Source organism: Hippocampus comes, unplaced genomic scaffold (genome assembly GCF_001891065.2).
Source record: "Hippocampus comes isolate QL1 unplaced genomic scaffold, H_comes_QL1_v1.1 scaffold76, whole genome shotgun sequence".
Classification (NCBI taxonomy): Eukaryota; Metazoa; Chordata; class Actinopteri; order Syngnathiformes; family Syngnathidae; genus Hippocampus; species Hippocampus comes.
In genome coordinates, this window is record NW_017805277.1 from 3126291 (window position 1) to 3147466 (window position 21176).

Genomic DNA, 21176 nt, shown 5'->3' on the forward strand with positions numbered 1-21176 from the left:
CTCAGTCAACAGCAAGTGGCAAAATGGCCGCCCCTAAGATAGTTAAAAACGAGTCGATTTTGCTGCTTAACTCATATTCCATAAATACAATATTAATCATAGTGCCGTGTTTATACTAGTGAAGGCAGATAGAACATATTGTTAAGACATTTTTGGGGTCAATTTCTCCTTTAATAATGAAATCATTAAAATGATACACTGCACTGTACTATTTAATGACAGTCATGAATGTTCCTGTAACAAAACTTTATTTTCACTTCATTTTCAAGACCATGCGTACACAAGTTTTTTTAACTGTCAATATCAAGTAAATGTATAAATTAGCATGGCATGCATGAAGAGAGATAGGCCTTTGCAAATTATAATATTGCCCCTGAGAAGTTCAAGGGCACTTCAAAGGGGCTCAAGAAGAAACTAATATTGAGGCGATAACCCTATTGCCATAAAAGTATTGCCATACTTTTGGTTTCTATTATCTTTTTACATGCGTCTTTGCCATTTTTCTCCTTATTGCATTGGCCTAATGTATCCGTATAACTACATCCAGATGAGGGGGGCAACTAACGATTATTTTAATAAATTGATTAATTGGATGTTGTGTTTGTTTATGCCCTTTATTCAAAAACCTTTACCATACACCCTTGAAATAATGACACGCCACTAAGGTCATAGCAGCAAGTATTTCCAAATGCAAGCAAAAGACAAGGCCTGGTCTGGTTTGTCTGGTCCACTTTAGTGAATAATGTGAGTAGCATATATTGCATAAATCTATCCATCCATTTTCTTTTGTGTTTGTCCTCATTCAGGTCAAAGGTGAGACTGGTTGCCATCCAATAAAGGGCACATGTAGAGAATGATTCACCCTCACATTTAGGACAATATCAAGTCTTCAATTAACATAAGAAACATGTTTCTGGAATGTGGGAGGAAGACTGATGACCCAAAGCATGCAATCGAAACAAGAGAAGGCGGAGCCTCGATTCAAACCCCGAACCTCAGAACTAGGAAGCATTCCTGCAAACCACCAGCTGACCATGCTGCCCGGCACAAGTCAACATGCATCAATAAAAACGTCTATTTAGGTGGTCATAAAGTTTGCGTAATACTATTTTACCCGTCGACACAGGAGTACACACTTGGTTTGGACCAGTATTGACTTAGTAATCAATTGCACATGTGCTATACCTGCACCTACACCTGACAAGAGTAAATAACAATTAAGGTGTATAACATGTCAAGGTGCTGAGAATACACATTCTTGCAAATAATAAAGCATTTGTTGCCTCGCAGCGGCTGTGCTGTTTGGCTCAAGAAACCTTAGCACATGTGGATGTTAATGAGGACCACACGTCGCGTCGAAGCGCGCAACGACGTTACTCCGACAGGTGAATGACAAAGAAACCGGTCCCCTGGATCATGCAAGCTACATACCAAGTAGCCTGAGCAAGAAGAGACAATGTTGTTTCCAACGCGAAATACGCAATAACGGTAGCCAAGCAGGCGCATCCTCACAATGTGACTGACCACTTGGTGTGTGGGATTAGTGCAAATGCAAAGTAGTTTGGAGCCACACGGGGAAGGGATCGTTGGCCCATTTTTGAGCAAAATAAGAATCAACGCTGTCTGTCAGCCATGAAGTGCAAAATATTCCCATTCCCCCTCAAATCAAGCCTTACCTTTTTCAGTCTTCCAATCCTTTTTCTTTTTGCTCATGCTGCCGGAGTAATTTGTCTTCGAGTGGTTGTTTTTTGACTGTGACACCCCCAGACTCACTGCGAGCGGTGTTCCGGGGGATAAAATAGAAATACAAAGTCTAACAGCCTTGGGCTGCTGCTGCTCTCACCTGTGAATCTGTCAAATTTCTACGGCGCTCACTCGATTCAACCTACCGTGATTGCAGCGTGAATAGTGTGTACGATTAGAGACCATCTGAGTGGCTGGGAAGAACGGGGAAGTGGGTTTGTGGTTGGTTGGGCTCTTCGGTCAATCAAAATTCATCCACGCCCTGAAGATGTTCGATCGGTCATTTCTGATGGTCGAGGTTTATGGTTTGTTGTTCATGGTGGGGTTCAAGTCATTCAGAACAAATTCGGCGCAAAATGTGACAATTAATCCAAAACACGTTGTCTTAATTTGGTTGGTTCAATGAAATAGAATATGATGTAATTCGACTGCTAATTCAGTACTGAGGGATTAATAGGTCTTTGATAAGTACCACATCTCCATGGTAAAATGACTAACGAGTGCAATTTAAACTTGGTTACAACGAAGTTACAACGAACTACCGTTAGAACGTACAGATTGATTTTGTCCCTCGAGATATGTTGTAAGGAGGTTCGACTGTATATCTCTCAGGAGCAATCAAAAGATTGCTCCTTCACAAAGGCTTCACTTTGCCATATCCAATGCGGCTGCGGTGCAGACATTAACGATATAGGATCGTTGTATACATATATGTAGTATGTACAGTACTGTAAATGTTGTGTATAGTAATACTTGCCTGCAGTTGTCAGAAAAGGCGCCATTCAAGACTACCTGTATGTTGACTGCGAGCGACAGTCCTGCGCGAAGTGTACGTTCGCATTAAATACATGGAGCAAGGTAATGCAACCCTTATGCATCCTTAAATCTGAGGTTTAGCGTAGGGTCTGCACGTAGGGTAAGTGCAGGTGGGGGACTTTCCTGACTCACCCTTTCCTGAGATCAGTGAAATCCTGAGGAAATTTCATTCATTCATACTTTCCTCAACTTTTCACTTCGAAGTTTTTTTTTATTATGAAGAAAAAAAATATCACTGTGAACACTTCAACAGACAGAACCATACCTCAATTTAGAATATGCACCGCACTTGAAAGATGCACGTGCGGTACTTGCCCTTTCACTCAAAAAATAGTTTGTGTTCACCCCAGCCAAAAATCAAAAGTGTAATATTTTATTTATTTCTTAATTTATTTACCTCTCGTCTTGGATTTGGACACAGAATTTCCGAGGAATTGCCTAAATGATTTGTCCTGTAAGGTGCCGTTTTTTGAGCGGTGCCGCATGATCTTAGTGCAGAATTAAAACCAAACCGCAAGATGTCACTCTTGCAGTACATGTTCCCGTCAGGAACTTATCCTCAGTCACATTACTGTATATAGCAGTTCAAAGATGTTGAGGCAAATAGTTGAGGATTTTTACAAGTTTTTGGGGTGGCCAAAAGCTACAATATTGTATGTAAATACTATTTAAATAGAATAGTGTGTGGTGCATTGCATCATTTGGAGCGCTCATTGGAGTCACGTGATCCAGCACCTCTCTTGCACCGCTTCCTTAGCAACGCGTATCTGGACCCGGAAGTACTTGATGACGCTGCGGCTAACCGGCTAACGTGACAAGTGATAGGGAAGTCTGTCCGAGTTGCCAGTTTAAGTAGTTCAATTACCGTTGGTACGTGTTAAGGACATGTCATACAACTGTTGTTTTGCTGGTGGGAGACTAGTATAAGTTGTAAGTTGACGTTGTTTTGTTTGTATGTTGGCGAACTGTTAGCTCTCTGTTGCAACTCTTAAGCTTTCTTAGCAAGTTATTTTGACTGCAATGCGCCATCTTATTTACTAGTGGAACTGTTCTTAAGACGAACTGACCAAGCGTTACACTTTGAAAGTCGGCCACGTCGTTGCTGTAAAACTACGTCTCTCTCTCTCTCTCTCTCTCTCTCTCTCTCTCTCTCTCTCTGTATGTTATTTGAATGGCAGCTTCTGTTGGTTCAAAACCTGTCCTTTCAGCATTAATAACGCCTTTACAAATGCGCAAGTGCATTTTTGGAACATGTTGCTGGCATCAAATTCATGAGTGAATATTTGCAAAAAAACACAATAACATTTATCAGTTTGTGCATTAAGTATCTTGTCCTTCGAGTGTATCCAATTGAAAATTGGTTGAAAAGGATTTGCAAATCATTGTATTCTGTTTTAACACAACGTCCCAACTTCACTGGAATTGGGCCACGCACATATCAACACTACTGACTTTTGGAGCTGCCATAGTGTAACATTTGTATTGCCTTTTGCCTCAACAGGTGTACCTTCAGAATGTTTCCCTCACACGCAGATGATGGGCCATGATCGGCTTGTCAAATTATGCAAGGGTTATGGAAAGTCTACAAAATTCTGCTGAAGAGCAACAATACACTTTTTACAAGGACAGCTCAAGGCCCAACAAACAGGAACCAACCAACAATTCCAAACCAGGTGTCGGTGGATTTGTTTTAGTGCATGCAGGTAAGTTGTGTGGTGTCCGTTTACTTTTTGGTAAAAGAAATTGAAATGTTAGGTTAAGCGGTTTGCACATCTGTCTCACAGTTCTGAGGATCGAAGTTTGAATCTCAGTCGTGAGTTAGCATGTTCTCCCTGCGCTTGCATGGGGTTTCATTAGGTACTTTGGCTTCATCCCACATTCCAAATACATGCACGTTACATTAAATGAAGACTATAATTTTCTGTAAGTGTGATTCTAAGCGTTAATTGTTGTTTGTTAATATGTTCACCCTTGATTGTCTGGTGAGCAGTCAGGGTGTATGCCGCCTCCTGTCCAAATCAGCTCCACCTGACCCATAATTTTAATGGGAACAAGCGCTGTAGAAAATGCTGGAGAGATAGATTTGCGGTCAATCACGTTTGTTGTAATAGTCATAAACACTTCTCTTTCATTGGGGGCAAAATAGAGTTGAATCCTGAAGACTCTTTCGACATTCTGTTAATTGGTAAATTACTTTTATGTACAATTGCGCTCATGTCTTTTCAGGTGCAGGTTACCATTCGGAATCCAAGGCGAAGGAGTACAAGCATGTATGCAAAAGAGCTTGCCAGCAAGTAAGTCTATTCCTCTCAACATCCATCCATCCATCCATCCTTTTTCTAATCTGCTTATCCTCACGTGGGTAGTTGGCACACTGGAGCCTATCCCAGCAGTCTTTGGGCAGTAGGCGGGGTACACGCTGAACTGGTTGCCAGCCAATTCAATGTATCCTTATTTCCATAATTTCCTGGACAGAAAATGGCAACCTATCCAAAGTGGGCGTACTTTGAATTTTTTGAATAAAGCAACTTTTGAATCATTTTCTCACATTTGTTCCCAAACTTTTTTTTGCCTCCTGAAGATGTCACCCTCTTACTTTCAGTTAACATTACTTTTCAAATAATAAATTCAACCCCCACAACCTTAAACCAAACACCTACTTCCATCATCATCTTTCACTTTTGTCAACATGCAAAGTTTTTGACCTTTCCCCTTAATTTCTCGATGAAAAATGCATGAAGAATGAATGTTCAGACACAATCACTGGTGTACAAAATCGGTGGCACGTTATTTCACTTTGAATGTCACATATTTATAGTTAGTTTATAGTAGTGTTTTTAATTTGAACACGAAATATCAATCTCATATTTTACAAAGAGAGGTATGCCAGAACAATGTTACTGACAAGGTAACACTGTCTTATCATTTCAGGCTGTGGATCAGCTCAAAGCAGGGGCACTTGCAGTTGAAGCCGTGGCTGCCGCACTGGTTGAGCTTGAGGTTGGTTTGTAATAATTCAGCGTTTTAGTTTGTTCTGAAAATGGATGGATGGGTGGCATGTTTTTAATGCACTAACTGTTTTTATTTACTAATAAATGAGCATCCAACAACAAAAAACCCTCATTGCAAATAACTGCTAAGTTTAAATGACCACATATTATTTCTAAAATAGCCGTTTTGTTCTTAAATTTCCCATGCATGTGCATATATCCTGTTGCATGATAAAAGTTGCTCAGGCAAGGGATGGAAAAAAGAAAATTGAATTTCATGATCTCTGCAGCCGCAAGAAGGTACCCTTACCTAAATGCTTTGTCCTAAGTCTTTTATTTGAAGTTTGTTACAAAAGACTGCAAATACATCAGCCATGGCCTAACATTCTGCTTGTTAGTCAATCAACGATAAATTCATGAAAAGTTCTTTAAAAAAAAATACTCCAAAGAAAGTTGTGAGAAAATCCAACTATTTTTCTCATTCACCATGAAGAAAATCATAAACTATGAGCAATGGAACAAGCCAAAACGGCCACTGATCCTTGAGATTATATCATTAAAACATTGTCAATGCATCCTGGTCGAATACAATTAGCATATTCTATGTGTTCCCAGGACTCTCCTTTTACAAATGCAGGTATGGGCTCCAACATAAATTTGTCCGGGGAAATAGAGTGTGATGCCAGTCTCATGGATGGGAAATCACTGCATTATGGAGCTGTAGGTGCTATTAGTGGTAGGTACCTTCTCAATAGAATATATTGAATGCTCACTTATATTACTTCCTCTAGGGGGCTGCATTCAATATTGTCATACAAGTTGTAAGAGTATGACCAGATAGTTTTGCAAACATGAGTTTGGATAAAATCATTGATTCAATTTACATACCGTCTTTCCAGGCATTAAAAACCCTGTCTTAGTTGCAAATCGACTGCTGAGCGAAGCACAGAAAGGAAAACTTTCAGCCGGCAGAATACCCCCCTGGTGAATATCATAATCCTCAATTACTTTGTCACCATTGTGACGATATTGCATTTGTACTTTTTGGTCAGTATCAATGATTTCTTTGCCAGCTTTTTAGTGGGACGGGGCGCACACGACTGGGCCATTAGCCATGGTGTCCCACCCTGCCCGTCAGAGAAAATGGCCACTAGTGAGTATTTTTCCACTGCTTTTCAAGCAGTGTTCTCGCCCGAAATGAAGGTTACTCTGGATTCCACACAGATGAATCTGGATGTGTGATTGCAGACAAATCAGAGTATTTATTTACTTATTTTTAAATTGCACACAGAGTTCAGTTTATCTGCATATAAGCGGAACAAAAGAAAGATGGAGCTGGCTGAGAAAATGGACCCAGGACATAATCAAACAAAGAGAAGACGACAATCAAGTAGAAATGTGAGTAGGATTATATTATTCATATTGAGGAAGAGAAGAACTTTAATGATGCAGTAAGTGAGGTGTGTTCTCCCACATAAGATCTCAAGTTGCTCCATGACGGGAATGGAGTTAGCAGACTATGTACAGACTTCTCCAAAAAGTGATGCTAGTGTTGACAGTGAGTAGTGCAAAGTTTTATTGCACTGAACACCACAACTGGAGACTGATTTGATGAGTTAAGCTAAAAAGCAGCTGAACGGAGAGTAAGTTTGCTTCCAACCCACAAGTGGTGCTAACCACATACAGAAGAGAGTGGGAGAGTCTTATTTTTAATATTAATTATGTAAAATAGACTGTACCATGTGAACTTCCATTGCCAGATGTTGCTAAAAGGTACCACCTTCAAACAAGAATGATTGTCCATCGAGTTCAGTAACAGTTCTCATCAACATGACACACATGCATATATCTTATATTTTATATTGCATTCTGTACTGTGTACAGTTCATTAAAACATGTATTTGTGCGTGCAAATACTTCATGTTTTGTTTTGGTTTTTTTTCTACTTTCTTCCCTCCAAATGTTGCTGCTGTAGATTGCAAATTTCTCCATTGTGAGGCAAATAAAGGTTTTCTTATCTTATGAATGGCATCTGTTCACTAACCAACAAGAGTGTAGTTGTACCAATTGTTAAAGTTTTCATTTCGTGTAGCAAGGCGAAAACCGCAGGCAAAAATGCTTGAGATTACTCTATACACAAATATATGCAGTAAATAAAGAAGTGACTTAAATAGACATAATGCTCCATTTTATGATCAAATCGGAATTTTTTTAACATTCACTGATCGGTGATTAGCCTCCAAAGTCCTGATCGTAGTAAGTCTAGTTTGATAGTTTGAATCCACATTTCGACCTTCCTGTGAGGAGTTTGTATGTTTTCCCTATGCTTGCATGGGTTTTCACCGGCGTACTCTGGCTTCCTTCCACATTCCAAAAACATGTTTGGTGCACCGGACACTTTAAATACGTGAATGGTTATTTGTGTTAATGTGCCTTGCAATTACTGTAGCTGGCGAACGGGTGCAGGTGGCACCCCGCCTCTTGCTTGAAGTGTCCAGTTCACCCATGGCCCTGATGAGGTTAAACCTTCAAGAAAATGGATGGATGAAATTTATAATTGCACATATTGCTTATACATCAAGCCTTTTATTAAACCTTGTCTTCAAATGGCCTGGCCCAGCTGTCAGTTTCCAAAATGGAATTTTTCAGTTTCTGCTCAGGATTAGAAATGCATCAGATGCCGTTGTAATGGCTTGATTTGCAGCCTTGTGAGGGTTGTAGCCAATCATCCCGGGGGCAAACTGCAATCAGGGAGAACTGACGTCATAATGAATGAAATTTGAAGAGCATGAAAGAGTGATTCATACAATGCTTGTCAAATACACTATTTAATCTATTTCCAATGAAGCCCTTGCGTAGTTTGTAAAACACAAGTCGCTCTCCATACGCTTCCTTTATATACACTATACTTGTATACTGATGGACTGATTTACTGAAGTTCCTGTTCAGCGTCACAGGAACAGACTCATCATGACAATAACATTTGCTTAGACCATACCATTTGTTCCAGCTGGATGAACTGTCAAGTAGACACTTTACACATTTTACAAGCATTTTACACATTTCAAACAATTCTTGGCTGCTAATCTTTTCCTGTGGTGTAGGAAAATTGTTCGGAGTGCCTTGATACTGTTGGAGCCGTTGTCGTTGACATGCAAGGCAATGTAGCTGCAGCGGTTTCCAGTGGAGGTCTGGCCATGAAACATCCAGGCAGGGTTGGCCAGGTAATGGAGTTTGTGCCTTTTTAGTTGTGCGAAGGTTGTGAGACATGTTTTCATGATAATGGTTTAGTGGCCCAAAAAGAGCTCTCTTCATCTCATTGTGGATAGCTGCTGAAAATCAAGTCCTTTGCTGTACATTTACATTGATTATGTGGATTGTTATGGTATGTTGCCATTTGGCCTTGTAACATCATGGGGAAAAAAATCAAATTTCCTGACTCAGAAAAAAAAATAAGATTAAGTTGACAAAAATAAGTCCTGCTTGAAGCTACTCCAATCATTTTTTTTTTAAATATGTGCAGTCATAGCAAAAGTTTTGACATTACCGGTACATCTTTGTGTTTCACTTAACTTTTCATGTTTGGGATTCACATTGTTTCTCTGTTGCAATGAGCACCCCCGAATGTCCATAAACTCTATTTGCTTTAGCCAACTGAAAGAAAAAGAGTTAGCATAGATAAAAACATGACATCATTCAAAATAGACATATTTGGGTATCTACATGCTCTAGGTAAATTAAAATTAATATACTTTTGTTTTTCAAAAAAGAAACACGATCAAACTTTCAACAGCATATTCAAGTGGATATAGATTTTAATACCAATTACCGGTACACAAAGCTTCACAGGTGTTCAACGTGGACACTGCCTGTAACATGGCACTCATTTTCCTGTATGGCTTACTCCTTTTTTATGTGCAATGTTCAAATATGCTTTCCAGTTGGTGTATTTTGATTGAATTTTCTTTGAAACTGCATGATGATAATATTTAACTCTTCTTATTCATTATACATTAACTTTATTAAAATGGGAGATCATTTAAACAGGAAGTGGCTCTGCTATCCCGTAAATATTCACTTTTTGGACAAAGTTTTTGATTTGTTTTTCTAATATTTTTTCCCGTATAATAGAAAACAAAAATCTCTAATTATTAAAACACCAATGCCTTGATGACACAACATTTGAGTCACTAACCCAAAAAAAACCCCACTACGGCCATGACTATATCAAACAAATTAACTTGATATTTTACCCTTTCTTTAAAAAAAAACAAAAAACAAAATCAAGACTTACTAAGAAAGTTTGCAGGAATGAAGCATTGACTTGTCCCAAAACTGCGCCATATCAACCGTTATTTTTGCTTTTCAAGCCTTTATATTATCTTCTTTTCTCAGGCTGCTCATTATGGATGTGGCTGCTGGGCTGAAAATGCACGTAACATGAACCCGTACTCTACAGCAGTGAGTACCTCAGGTATAACACGCCACTCTATCTACTGCCTTCAACTTTGTGCATGAGTCCGCACCTCTTCCGATGATGTTTAGCGTTTACCACAAGCCCCACATTTCGTTTAAGTGACGATATGAATCAGAACCAGATATTCTATTTGAGTCTGTTATTTAGCTTCAGTGAGTCAAACTTTAAAAGGCTTGATAATTCTTTCCGATGACCTCCAACCATTCCTGTTGAGTGATTTTCATCAGTCACTTCCTCGGATGATTAAGTCATCTTTCTCCGCTCTCTGTTAGTCATCTGCAGGCCAGGTGCCTTGCAAGGCACTTAGAATTTACAGTGACATTCAACACGGGTCACCTGCAACGGATGAAAAATGTGTATAGCCACTGCAGTGCAGCACAATTCAGGTTGTTTTAGAGCTGTCTTGTACATTAAAGATTAACAGATTCTCTCTCCCTGAAATGAATGCCATAGACTTGATTCCATGAACGTGACTTTCACTGGAATTTTTGCTTTTGCGTTCACTCACCATTGGGCTTTAAAAGCAGAGGTTTCGGACAATTGAACTAATTAATGAATAAATAATGTATTTATTTATTTATTTATCCATGTAGAAATGTCGAATAGAATCCACTGCGTCCTGATTTTAAGTGCAAAATTTTTAACCAATGTTAAATTTAGATTAAATAAGAGTAGAATATTTTATTTCCCACTGTTAATACACTATTGATGATGAAGTGTATGTACAGTATTATGTAGCGATGTGTGATAACTATATCAGGCTGATATTGGGGGCAGGGGGGTGACATCACTTGTATCGTTCCAATATCAGGAAATTGGGCTGATATTGAAAGCCAAGCTTCTGCTGCATGACATTGGAGGTAACAGGGCGCCACTCCATGCAACTTGAGAAGTAAACAGTAAACTGTTTGTCAACATGGCTAATAATTTTCCCAGAGCGTCTTTCTGAACCCGAGGTCTGGGCTGCGCCAAAATGTCACAATGTGGCAACTAAAAACAAACTATAGGTATTACACGTATAACCAGCTGAAGTCTCCTCAACTCTGAAAACAATGTTTATGATTCATAGGGAAACTTGGGGTAAATATTTTCACAATCGCACAACGGGTGCTGGGTCCCATTCAAGAGTTCCGAAAGTAGCAAAACACGCGACTGTACGTCGTCGCTGGCCACTTTTTAAACTTTTCATCATCTGACCGCGCTACATTCGTAGAATTAGGAAGCGGATTGAAACCTTTTATTCTCTGAAACCGCAACAACAGATATACGGTATTTGTAGAATACCAAAACAGCCCTTATTATTGGTTTTGCTGAATCAGGAAGTTATTGGCATCAGTGGGGAAAAAAACAAAACAGTTATTGTGCATCCCTATTATGCACTACTGTGTTTCCACCACATCCTCTCTTTCCTTGTAATGTTTCTCAGTTTTTGATGTTGGTTATAAATTTTTATGGGTATGCTGAGGGGATGGCGAGCAGAATGTGTGTTCCAGTACATCACCTGTTTTTCATTTCCCCGCATGAAAGCCAGCCCCATCAAAAGAATGAAGAAAAACAATAGTTTTCATGCTGACATAGGGGACGTTTTGATCCTTTGTCATTCACTTGGTCCCTCACCGCATTCTCCTCTATTGTGTTTTGATTTGTAATATGTCACTCGTACTTTGTTGTGGCCCTTAAAAGAAGAGTTTGTCACCGCTTACTCTTGCTGCTGCTGGCTGTCACACGTGACTCATGTATTTTTCTGCATTGTATGCGGATGATGCTTCATCGATCTAGTTTTGCTGTGTTTGTGTTGCCTTGATGATCACTCTTGAATCGCTTTAGTGCAAAAGCCGAATCACCTGGCCAATCTGACATTCTGCTCTCATTAGAAAAGAAAACGACCTTGCACCGACCGGTCCAGGCATATGCTCCCCACATTTGAAGAAATGTTATGCAGAAATTTGATATTTTGCGCGGCTTTTGTTTGCGTTTAAAAAACGTGGCAATACCCTCAATGAGGTTTAACACATTGCCACGACACGTCTTGTTTTCACTCTTAAAAGGGTCATCTGTGAGTTAATCTAGAAATGACTGCATTCATATTCCTTTGCAACAAAACACAAATGTGCTCATTTTAATTTTGGTATGAAACTATAAGTAGCAATATTATCCCAGATCGGTGATGTTTTGCCTTCCAAGTTTTAGATCGTAATTTCAGACACTTATGCCAGTGGCCCTATGCTTTTCACAGATCCTTCGCTTCAAGTGTTTGCACTTTGTTTCTGTTTCACTCCTTGGACGTGATACTCTTAACCACATGTAACAAGAGCAAACAGCTTTAAAATAATTCAGAGCTTTTGGCAAGAATAACATGTTCACACTCAGTTTTATACACAGCTTTCATGTATCCCACATATTTGTTTTCCTGGAATTTAAGTATAGGAAAATATACAACGTGTCAGACTTTATTGATAAAGTTGTTCGTGTTACATTTGGCAGGTGGTCACTCGTGTTCACCAACATCTGTTTTATTTTAATCCCATACTGTTAGCCAGTGGTGCAGGAATAATATTAAGCATATTTCCTTTTTGTTTACCCTGCATATTTTCGTACGACATGAGCACACACCTTAAACAAATGTGTATTTATTCAAGAGATATATGAATTATCTTGAGAAGAAAAGTGTAAGTGCTTCGTTGAGATGTCAGAACGCAGTTAGCAAAAGAACCCCTTGCAAATGTCTTGAACATTTGTTGAAATAATGCAGGTGAGTTGGTTTAATGTATTTAGTATTGACTTTGTGTCTCCTGCAGGCTGTGGAGAGCATCTGATTCGCACCATGCTGGCACGGGAATGCTCCACTGCCATGCAGTCGGAAGATGCCCATCAGGCATTGCTGGAAGCTATGCAAAACAAGTTCATCAGTGAGTTGCACATATGTAGCTTTCATTAACATTTCTCAATGATGGTATATGCATATGCAGATTTTTCAGCCAAGAACAAGTTTGTGTAAAACAATCATTTTCAAGCAGCATTAACGGACAAATGTAGCAATCAGATGCTGCTGGATAGTCCCCATTGGGAAGACCAGTATCAAAAGAAAAGTCTTGGGATTCATTGATTTTTTTTTTTCTTTCTTCTGTACTTTTCACTGTTTCAATTTCGACCATCAACCACGATGTGTAGGGCGTTTGCTACACATCGTGGTTGATGGTCGACGTTTTCAAGATGGACCCCAAACGCCCTACACATCGTGGTTGATGGTCGACGTTTTCAAGATGTTTTCAATGAATCTTCATGTGTATCTTTAATTTGTTTCATTCTCAGAGGTCTTCCATGTTATAAAGTATGGCGTGGCGTATTCAGCAATTGACTGTGAGTCTGTACCACTTTAGACTCTGCCATTAATCAATAGCACTGAAATATTTGGACCACTTGTATGAAACAAGTTAATTCAGATATCCTCTTTTGAACAATGCGCCATAAATTCTGCTGTAGCTTCAGTAATGGTTCCGATCATGTGAAGCCCTCTTACTCAGATTCTATCACATAGTTTCTCGTCGGCTCTCCAGTAAAAAGAGTTTCTCATCACATACATTTCCTAAGACGAGCTAAAATAATGTACACATCCAACAATTTATGACAATGGATGGCTAAACAATGGTAATCATCAAGGCATCCCGCTTTGATGATTACCATTTAATACTTTGCCGCTATGCTTTGGACAAGCATCCGCCTTTCAAGTTGTGGAATGTACATACAATTAGTTGTTTGGTTTTTTTTCCTCTCAGCGTGTAGGCAAGTGTTTGACACATTTTAATTTGCACCAAAGGATCATCAGATACAAATCAATAAATCTGTTTTGTCTGTTATTCTTTGTTTCATGTGACATCGTAAAGAAGCTTTGGTACAGAATTCAAAATTTGCCACTAAAATATGTCTTGCTCTTTGTACATTAAGGCTCACCATTTCTGGCCAGCGAAGATCGAGTTTTGGGTGGAGTAATCGTCTTGCGGTGCTGCAGATGTGTGGAACCTCAGCCATCTACAAATGTTCAGGGTTCTCTAGGTGAGCTATGGGGTATTTCCTTCCTGGCCAGGCTTGGATTCCATGCCTCAGCTAAGGCCAGATAAAAATATGGCCATAAATGTTTACAATCTATCATCGGCCAATTAGATTGAAGGGAGGTTTGGGTTGGGTTAGTGGGGTGTGGTCAGGGAGGGGGTGTCTTCATTCTGGCTTTCCTAGCGGGTGGTCTGTTTTAACTTGCACAATCAGGCTCCGGTTTCACACACTTCATCTCAGATCTCACGCAGACCTCCCACTACGGCATCAAATGCTAATCTTCAGACAAACAGGCCTGCTGAATGTGTCTCAGTTTGGCTGATTGGATCTGCTTTCTTGACCTGGAGCTGTTTTTTTTTTGGCCAACTGTTAACTGATTTGGGTTAGTATTGTTTGAATTCAGTAGCATTATGTGTTGTTATTTAAGCAACCCTGTTCTGTTTTGTGATTAAAAAAAAAAGTTGTATTGTGTCATTTTTTTTTTTTCATTTGTTCTTATTTGTTTGCACAGTGGAGTTTCTTTGGAGCCATACCACAGAGAGCATGTGTGTAGGCTACATGTCTGCCCAAGATAGTAAAGCAAAGGTGAGCGCTATTATACTGCCTCAACATGCTAATTATGTCCATTCAGTTTGAACAAAGTGTGTTGACACTACTTTCCTCCATTCAGTTTATCATTGACTTTACCTGGACAAGAGCAGTGTTTTGCAACCTATATTGAGCCAAGGCAACCGTTTATAAATACCACCAAACAAAAATGTCTCATACACAGGTCAGTTCTGATCCTAATAGTGACCAGCACTCACCTAATCATAGGAAAACGTGCAGTTACCATGGAAACAAAATACAAAGTGAACCTCAAGCATTGGCAAGTCTTTCCAGAGGCATAAATTTGGCAGCTGATTGATCCCAGTTTCCAGATGTGCTGTCCAAGCTTCTTTATCGTAGCACAAAGAAACATGCAAGCCTCAATGAAAGAGAGCAGCAGAAGAAAGACAGATCACGATACTTTTCTTTTGAATTGGTGAGATGACGTACAATGCTTGCTGGTAAAATCCATAATTTGGATGAACCTTGTCAGAGATGGACTCTGGAGGGCTGGCCAAAAGCATATACAGTCTGTCCAAGGGCAGCAGGTGGTCGGGAATGAAGTGTAACGTCTGGAAATATTTGACTACAAAAGACAGCAGCCTCTTGCGCTGAGAGCAAGATACGGCTTTGTAGATACTGTAACTTGAAGGTCAAGTTTCTTGTTTGGATTTCGGGCTGTAGAAATTAATGATGGGGATTTATGCACTGGAAAGTTGGTTAACCTTGTCAGTGCCTGGTCAGCGCACGGACGCGCACACGCAGTCAGGTGAGAACCCATTTGAACCATTTCTAGTCATTTTGGTGCCTTCATTGCTGGCCTCTTTGTTTCTTTTAATTATTATAACATTAGCATTTCAGTCACATTTTTTAAGAAAGACAGACAATACTGTGAAATGCACTGCAGTTCCTGGACAAGAGGGTTTCTATACAGTGGATTCATGGCTTTGAGTACTGATCACATTGATTTGTTTGGCCGATGAATCTCCCACTCTGAATGAGGAGAGGCCTCTGTTGTTCAAGGCTGGCTCAGATTTCAAAGTGTTGGTGCTATGACCTGCTGAGCACTGTTCCACCCCTCCTGACTTTACTTCATGTCTTGTGGTCTGTCTGTCTTGGTACAGCGCCTCCCTTTCAGGCATTAAATACACTCAAAAAGATGGTAATGTCTTGTGAGTTGACAAAAGTAAAATTTCATATTGCTGAATTGTAAGAATGCAAAGTTTGCTTTTGCGCCCAGATAATTATGTCTCTTCGTGATATACAGCACATTTTTTCTGCTACAGCAATGTTATTCAACAACCCCATCCATAGCTTTTACAGCAAACATTGCAGTGGTACTTCAGAGACTGGTAAAGCAGCATGCTGAAGGAGTGAGGCTGCGACGCTTATATTTGCATCTGTTTCTTTTACCATCTGCATGCCAAAGCAGCTGGCCATCCAGTACTTCAAGCCAACATTGTGGGTGCGAAACAAAACTTGAGCCTTTGCTTCTCCGCTGGGCCTCGAAACGCTGCCAACACATTCTCCACTGAATGAATGCCAAAGTGAAGGGCATCTGTTTCCTCTCCAGTCTGTTTAGGTCACAGAAAAGGGCATCGATTAAAAGCTTTTGTTGTATAAGTGCCGTGTTGCCATACGCTTTTTAATGTGCGACGAGAAAATTGGAGATCTGGCAAGTATACCCATGATACTGTACAGTTCTCCCCTAAAACACAGCTACAGTGATGAACATTTTTATTACACTTTGAGGGTATTCTTGGGAGGCTGCTCAGTGGGGATTGTTGATGTTCATCAGATACCCAAAGGGGACCTTCACTTTGTGTACTTCACTCCAGCTTGGTTAACCCTTGCTCCTTTGGCCATCCATGGCACACATTCACCCTGTGCTGCACTCACCCATGTCAAACTACACCACTTCAGTCCGGTGGATTATCTCAAGTTGTTTTATTACTTTTATGCAAAGTGGTGTTTTTCATGAAAAATGATGGGAGAAAGGAGTCCATTCATTATATGACAGATCTAGGTTGGGCGCTTGTGAGTATGTTCCTGCATGATCAATCATGTTGGTCCCCAACCAGGGGTCACCAAAATATACCGCGCCTCGGCCTGCTTTGGAGCATTCAGGTTCGACAAATGATCTAGCATTTCATTTTTGGTGGTGCCCTAGTACAGTTGAAATTGCATTTATTCAGTGTGAGCTCCTTTTAAAACATGTCACATTAGCGTAAAAATGGCTGCACCTATACACTGGATTGAGCCTCATACTTGAGCTGCATTGACAGGCAACAACACCCCCACCCCTTATCCCTGGCTTTTCATGATTGCGCAGATGAAAGAGAAATGTAAAATATGTTTGCCCCAACCAAGGCACTGTTCCCTCTTCCTGGACATCATTATCACTATAAAGCTTTTGCAAACTAAGGCCAGAGATAATTGGACAGCAAGTCCTTTTGATATTGTCTGTTTTTTTAAATTATATCTTTTTTAATGACAACTGTCTTTCATGCTTGTACATTTTGTTTTTGTTATCCATTTAGGCTCGGTAATAAATAGCACATGATTTAAAGAATGTGAAAGCCACAACAAAACCGTGACATAGTCAGCCTGCTAAAAGTGACTTTTGGCATACTCTCTGGACTTAGCATGTGGCTTGTCTTGCCTCGAGAGGCATTCATCAAGTGTTTTGTTGCTCACAAATTCAGACCAACTATGTCTTTCATGCAATGTTTTGACCCAGCTTGTGTCTTGTCATGCGGTCGCATGCGCTGGGTGACAACTTCACAGCAAGCGCGTCGTTGGTTTGTAGCTCCCCATTTTCTGTTTACTCTGGAATGGTTCATTTCTTGAAGCCCACCAAGGTTCATCATCATGGAAGAAACATGTGTTCCATTGGCCACGATGCAACATTTTGAGATTTCTGGCTGTTGATGTGCATTTTAAGAGACAATAGTGACTGTACTATTGTACAAGACAGCATGACCAAATAGATTGTGATTGAACTTGTTATGGACATAAGCATCCATCACCTTCGGTGTTTATACATGGCTTGGCTACGGTGTGGGTATTGACAGACTAGAAATAAACACCCATCCTCCCTAAACCACATAAGGAAGTCTCCTTATGTGGTTTGGAATCAGCCGCATGCTGTTCACATTGCAGTGTGCTTGCTCACTTGTCCGGCCCTTTTTGTCCACCATGGTCATTGCCACCAATGTGAAAGTTTCAAAAAGTGACTGACGGGTTGCATGCTAGTGTGTTGCTAATGTTTATAATGCATTGCCCCTATACTGTAAATTGTTGTAAATTCTGTAGTTTGCGTTGCTTTCTATTCAATTTAGTTTGAAATGTGAAGACTTGAAAGGCTCTCTTCTGACATGAAAGCACCTTAAGTTGATTAGGACTCAGCTTTGAACCTTCACTTGAAACAGATTTAACATGGCTGTTCTCAAAACCCATCCACAAAAGATGAAGGGAATAAGATGAATACACAAGTTTGTATTGGAGGCATAATAACCCCCAAGAGTGTTGCCATGTGTGTGTGTGTGTGTGTGTGTGTGTGTGTGTGTGTGTGTGTGTGTGTGTGTGTGTGTGTGTGTGTGTGTGTGTGCGCCCGTACCCGTACCCTTGTCCGGGTGATGTTCCAGTGTATGACAGTTGACCCCGGGATGCCAGTGGCCAAAGTCTAGGACTTGACTAAAAGAATATTGTAGATATGGACGGTCCTGCCTGAGATGTGATGTCAGGCCAATTCAGTGGCCTGTTGATTCTCTTCTCGTATCTGATATGAAATTACTTTAGGATGGCAAACCTATCATCCAAGTGTCATTTAACAGTCGAAACAGACAAATGGAGATGAAATATAACCTTGTGTTCCAGATCAAAAACATGGGCAAATGTCACACTGCGTTTATCAAACCAAAGTTGATTTCAGTCTGGACCGATGCGCAGCAGCTGTCTGGAGACTGACTAGGAGACCGCAAGACATCAAACGCTGCGCATTCTGAAAGTCTGATCCTCTCCTGCCTGAATTGTTCACAGTGGTCACATTTGATCAACAAACTGACCTGCTAGTATTTAATTCTTTAGCTCGTCATTTCATTCTTTGATGGAAAGATGTCCTTTTGACAGTTTGCAGTGGACCAGCTGTCACGACATCAAAAACCCCCTCGCCCGAGTTTGTTCTTGGATCTGACTCACTTTTGTCTCATTTGGATATGATGAGCGGTACATAGATTGGGCGGATGGTTTTAGTACCTTGATTTGATTGCCTTCTTTTTTACCATTTTTGACAAAAATTCCGAATTCTTTCTTTGCCATTCTTCAACACCAATGCATATAAATAAGCACTGGTGAAAAATACAGATTTTAAACACTTTCTTAAGCCTTGATATTGATTTAGTCAAGACACGTGGTCGTGTTCATCACAGGAATGTCAAATGTTAGTAGCGTCTTCGTTTACTCTTAAATTATGAATCCATGCATGTCAGTTTTATGTCACATTGCATGTACGTCTCATGTTGTTATGTTCTGTGCTCCTTCCAGACACACATATCCAGATTACCACCTGGGACAGTTCCTGGTCAGTCCTTGGCCATCGAAGGAGGTGTTTGTCGCCTGATGAACACGGTGGATTGAGTCTCTATCTTCTTTGTTGTTTGGCTTCTCAAGCAATACTATCCCCATAGTGCAATCTGATGCGTGATGCTGGAAACAATAAGCTTGGGTGGCTTACATTTTGTTTGTGCACTTGCAGGACTTCCATATGCACTTGGATTATACTTGATGCACTGTTGCCTTGATATGCCACATTTGATTTTTTTTCCTTTTTACTGTAGATAAGCTACGATTTTGAGGTGAACAGGGTGGATGTCATTTTTTATTGCTTCACCAGTGAAACTATTTTGAAGGGATTTCAATACAAAATCTAATTTAGTTAAAACATGTTTTCCAAGCATGATCGATGGAATTATGCACATTGGAAAATTCCTGCTACGAAAGACAACTGTTAATTGTGAATAGTGTCATTATGTCTGAATGTAAAATAATAATATTATTACTCTGATGAACACATTCAACATCTATGTAGTCTCACACACATCGTCAAACCATGTTGGACAGTAAAAATAAATAAATAAATAAATCGTATGCTTGGTTATTAAGATCCTTTACAAACAGCATCGTTTATTCACAAATCACTGCATGCGCATCACCAAGAGTGCAGAACTGCATGTATGCACTTCCAGAGCTATGCTGATACTGTAGTACTCAGGTAGAATTTCAAGCTACAGCCAAGCCAACCATAAATAACTCCTATAGATACCGTGAGAGGCATATATTTTGTCGTTACGAGAGAAGGGGTAAACTAATGATCCAATTTAAGCTTTCTAAAAGCATATTTAAGTGGTGCTAGGAAGTTTGACTTGCAAAAGTAAAGTCATGTTTCTGTTAGGATTCTTTATTAGTTATTGTTCAAGTCTCAAGACAAAATGGTGCTTGTATTTTGAGAAGGTGTTGTAAAACTGTACGAAATGCAGAACATCCTGATATGTGTGCAGCTTTCTACAGTGCTTCAGAAATGAATAAACTTTTATATTACCACGTCACTGTGTCTATCTTGAGAAACTTCAGGACTTGAGACATTTTCTTGGAATTGGACTGTTTCAATTCTGCCATATGCAGCTATTTGGAGAACTGACTTTGTTTGCCCTGTGAAACTGTTTTATTCCCGTCAAAAATGTATAGTCTCGGAATAAATTGCATGCTGGTTGGAAAAGAGAACTCGACAGTCGCCAGCATGTGCTGAACCTCATGGCTGAAGTGTGTCAAGCAGCCCCAATTTTGGACATTTAAGTATTATAACCTTTCATTCTTTCACGCTTTTTTTTTTTTTTTAAGGTTTCATGTTTAAGTTTCCAACTTTCCAGCCTACAGATATGAATGATTTATCGTGGGTTGTCAAAGAAAAACACTTAAGACTTCAAAGGATATGAGATTAAAGATGCATGAGTTTGATGGGGTCAAATGTCAAACCCATCGTTTTTGGGGTTTTTTTTTCCTGTTTTTTACTGTTTCCAAGGAATTTTCAGTTTTCCGATAACGGCTTTGCAGGGAGTGGATGGGTCCAGTTCCCAACTTTGAATTTGTGTCCGTATCCATTTGAGCACTTGAGTTAGATACCACTTTTTTCAGACCGAGTACTTAACATTTGAGTACTCAACGGATACTTGAGAAAGCCATTCAGTCTTTCAATTACGATGAAAATGTTTGACTACAATCCAATATTGTGAAGGGACACAACGTAGCAACTTTCCATGATTGTGGCATACATTTTAAGCACAGCACCTTTTAAGTCAGAAGTTGTCATTATTGACATTTTAACATCCAACTGTATGTTTCTAAACTACCCTGTACCACAAGGTTGTGTGGTGCCTTAGTATGAACATTAGGGGGCACGATGTAAAAGGAGTTAACTGCATTTTTGCAGCTCTGCTTGACAAAGTAAACAGAAT

General features: G+C 39.9%; 2 protein-coding genes across 6 annotated transcripts in view; one reads left to right on the top strand and one right to left on the bottom strand.

Annotated features, from left to right (window-relative positions):
• macrod2 (mono-ADP ribosylhydrolase 2) overlaps positions 1–1901 on the bottom strand; it is a 362991-nt gene extending 361090 nt beyond the window's left edge. For all 3 annotated transcript variants that reach the window (XM_019870487.1, XM_019870486.1, XM_019870484.1), the window contains exon 1: positions 1677–1901. In XM_019870487.1, coding sequence (XP_019726046.1) covers positions 1677–1713 — 37 coding nt within the window. In that variant the 5' untranslated portion in view covers positions 1714–1901. The remainder of the gene's footprint in view (positions 1–1676) is intronic.
• Positions 1902–3327: 1426 nt separating this feature from the next.
• tasp1 (taspase, threonine aspartase, 1) lies at positions 3328–20265 on the top strand. 3 transcript variants are annotated; one of them, XM_019870688.1, is made up of 14 exons: positions 3328–3489; positions 4061–4262; positions 4786–4853; positions 5491–5559; positions 6165–6285; positions 6449–6533; positions 6602–6702; positions 6841–6947; positions 8654–8773; positions 9945–10023; positions 12825–12935; positions 13972–14079; positions 14588–14661; positions 19210–20265. In XM_019870688.1, exons 2-14 carry the CDS (start codon positions 4103–4105, stop codon positions 19300–19302), a joined length of 1296 nt encoding a protein of 431 aa, XP_019726247.1. In that variant the 5' UTR covers positions 3328–3489; positions 4061–4102; the 3' UTR covers positions 19303–20265. The 3 variants fall into 3 exon arrangements, with proteins under 3 accessions (XP_019726247.1, XP_019726249.1, XP_019726248.1); XM_019870690.1 differs by having other exon boundaries at positions 6623–6702; XM_019870689.1 differs by having other exon boundaries at positions 3328–3429.
• The last annotated feature ends 911 nt before the right edge of the window (positions 20266–21176 follow it).

Bases quoted from the DNA above. Each gene is read 5' to 3' on its own strand.
- tasp1 (XM_019870688.1), top strand. From the start codon at position 4,103: ATGATCGGCTTGTCAAATTATGCAAGGGTTATGGAAAGTCTACAAAAT. The intron at 4,263-4,785 runs GTAAGTTGTGTG...ATGTCTTTTCAG, and splicing joins ATTTGTTTTAGTGCATGCAG to GTGCAGGTTACCATTCGGAA. The intron at 6,286-6,448 runs GTAGGTACCTTC...CCGTCTTTCCAG, and splicing joins AGCTGTAGGTGCTATTAGTG to GCATTAAAAACCCTGTCTTA.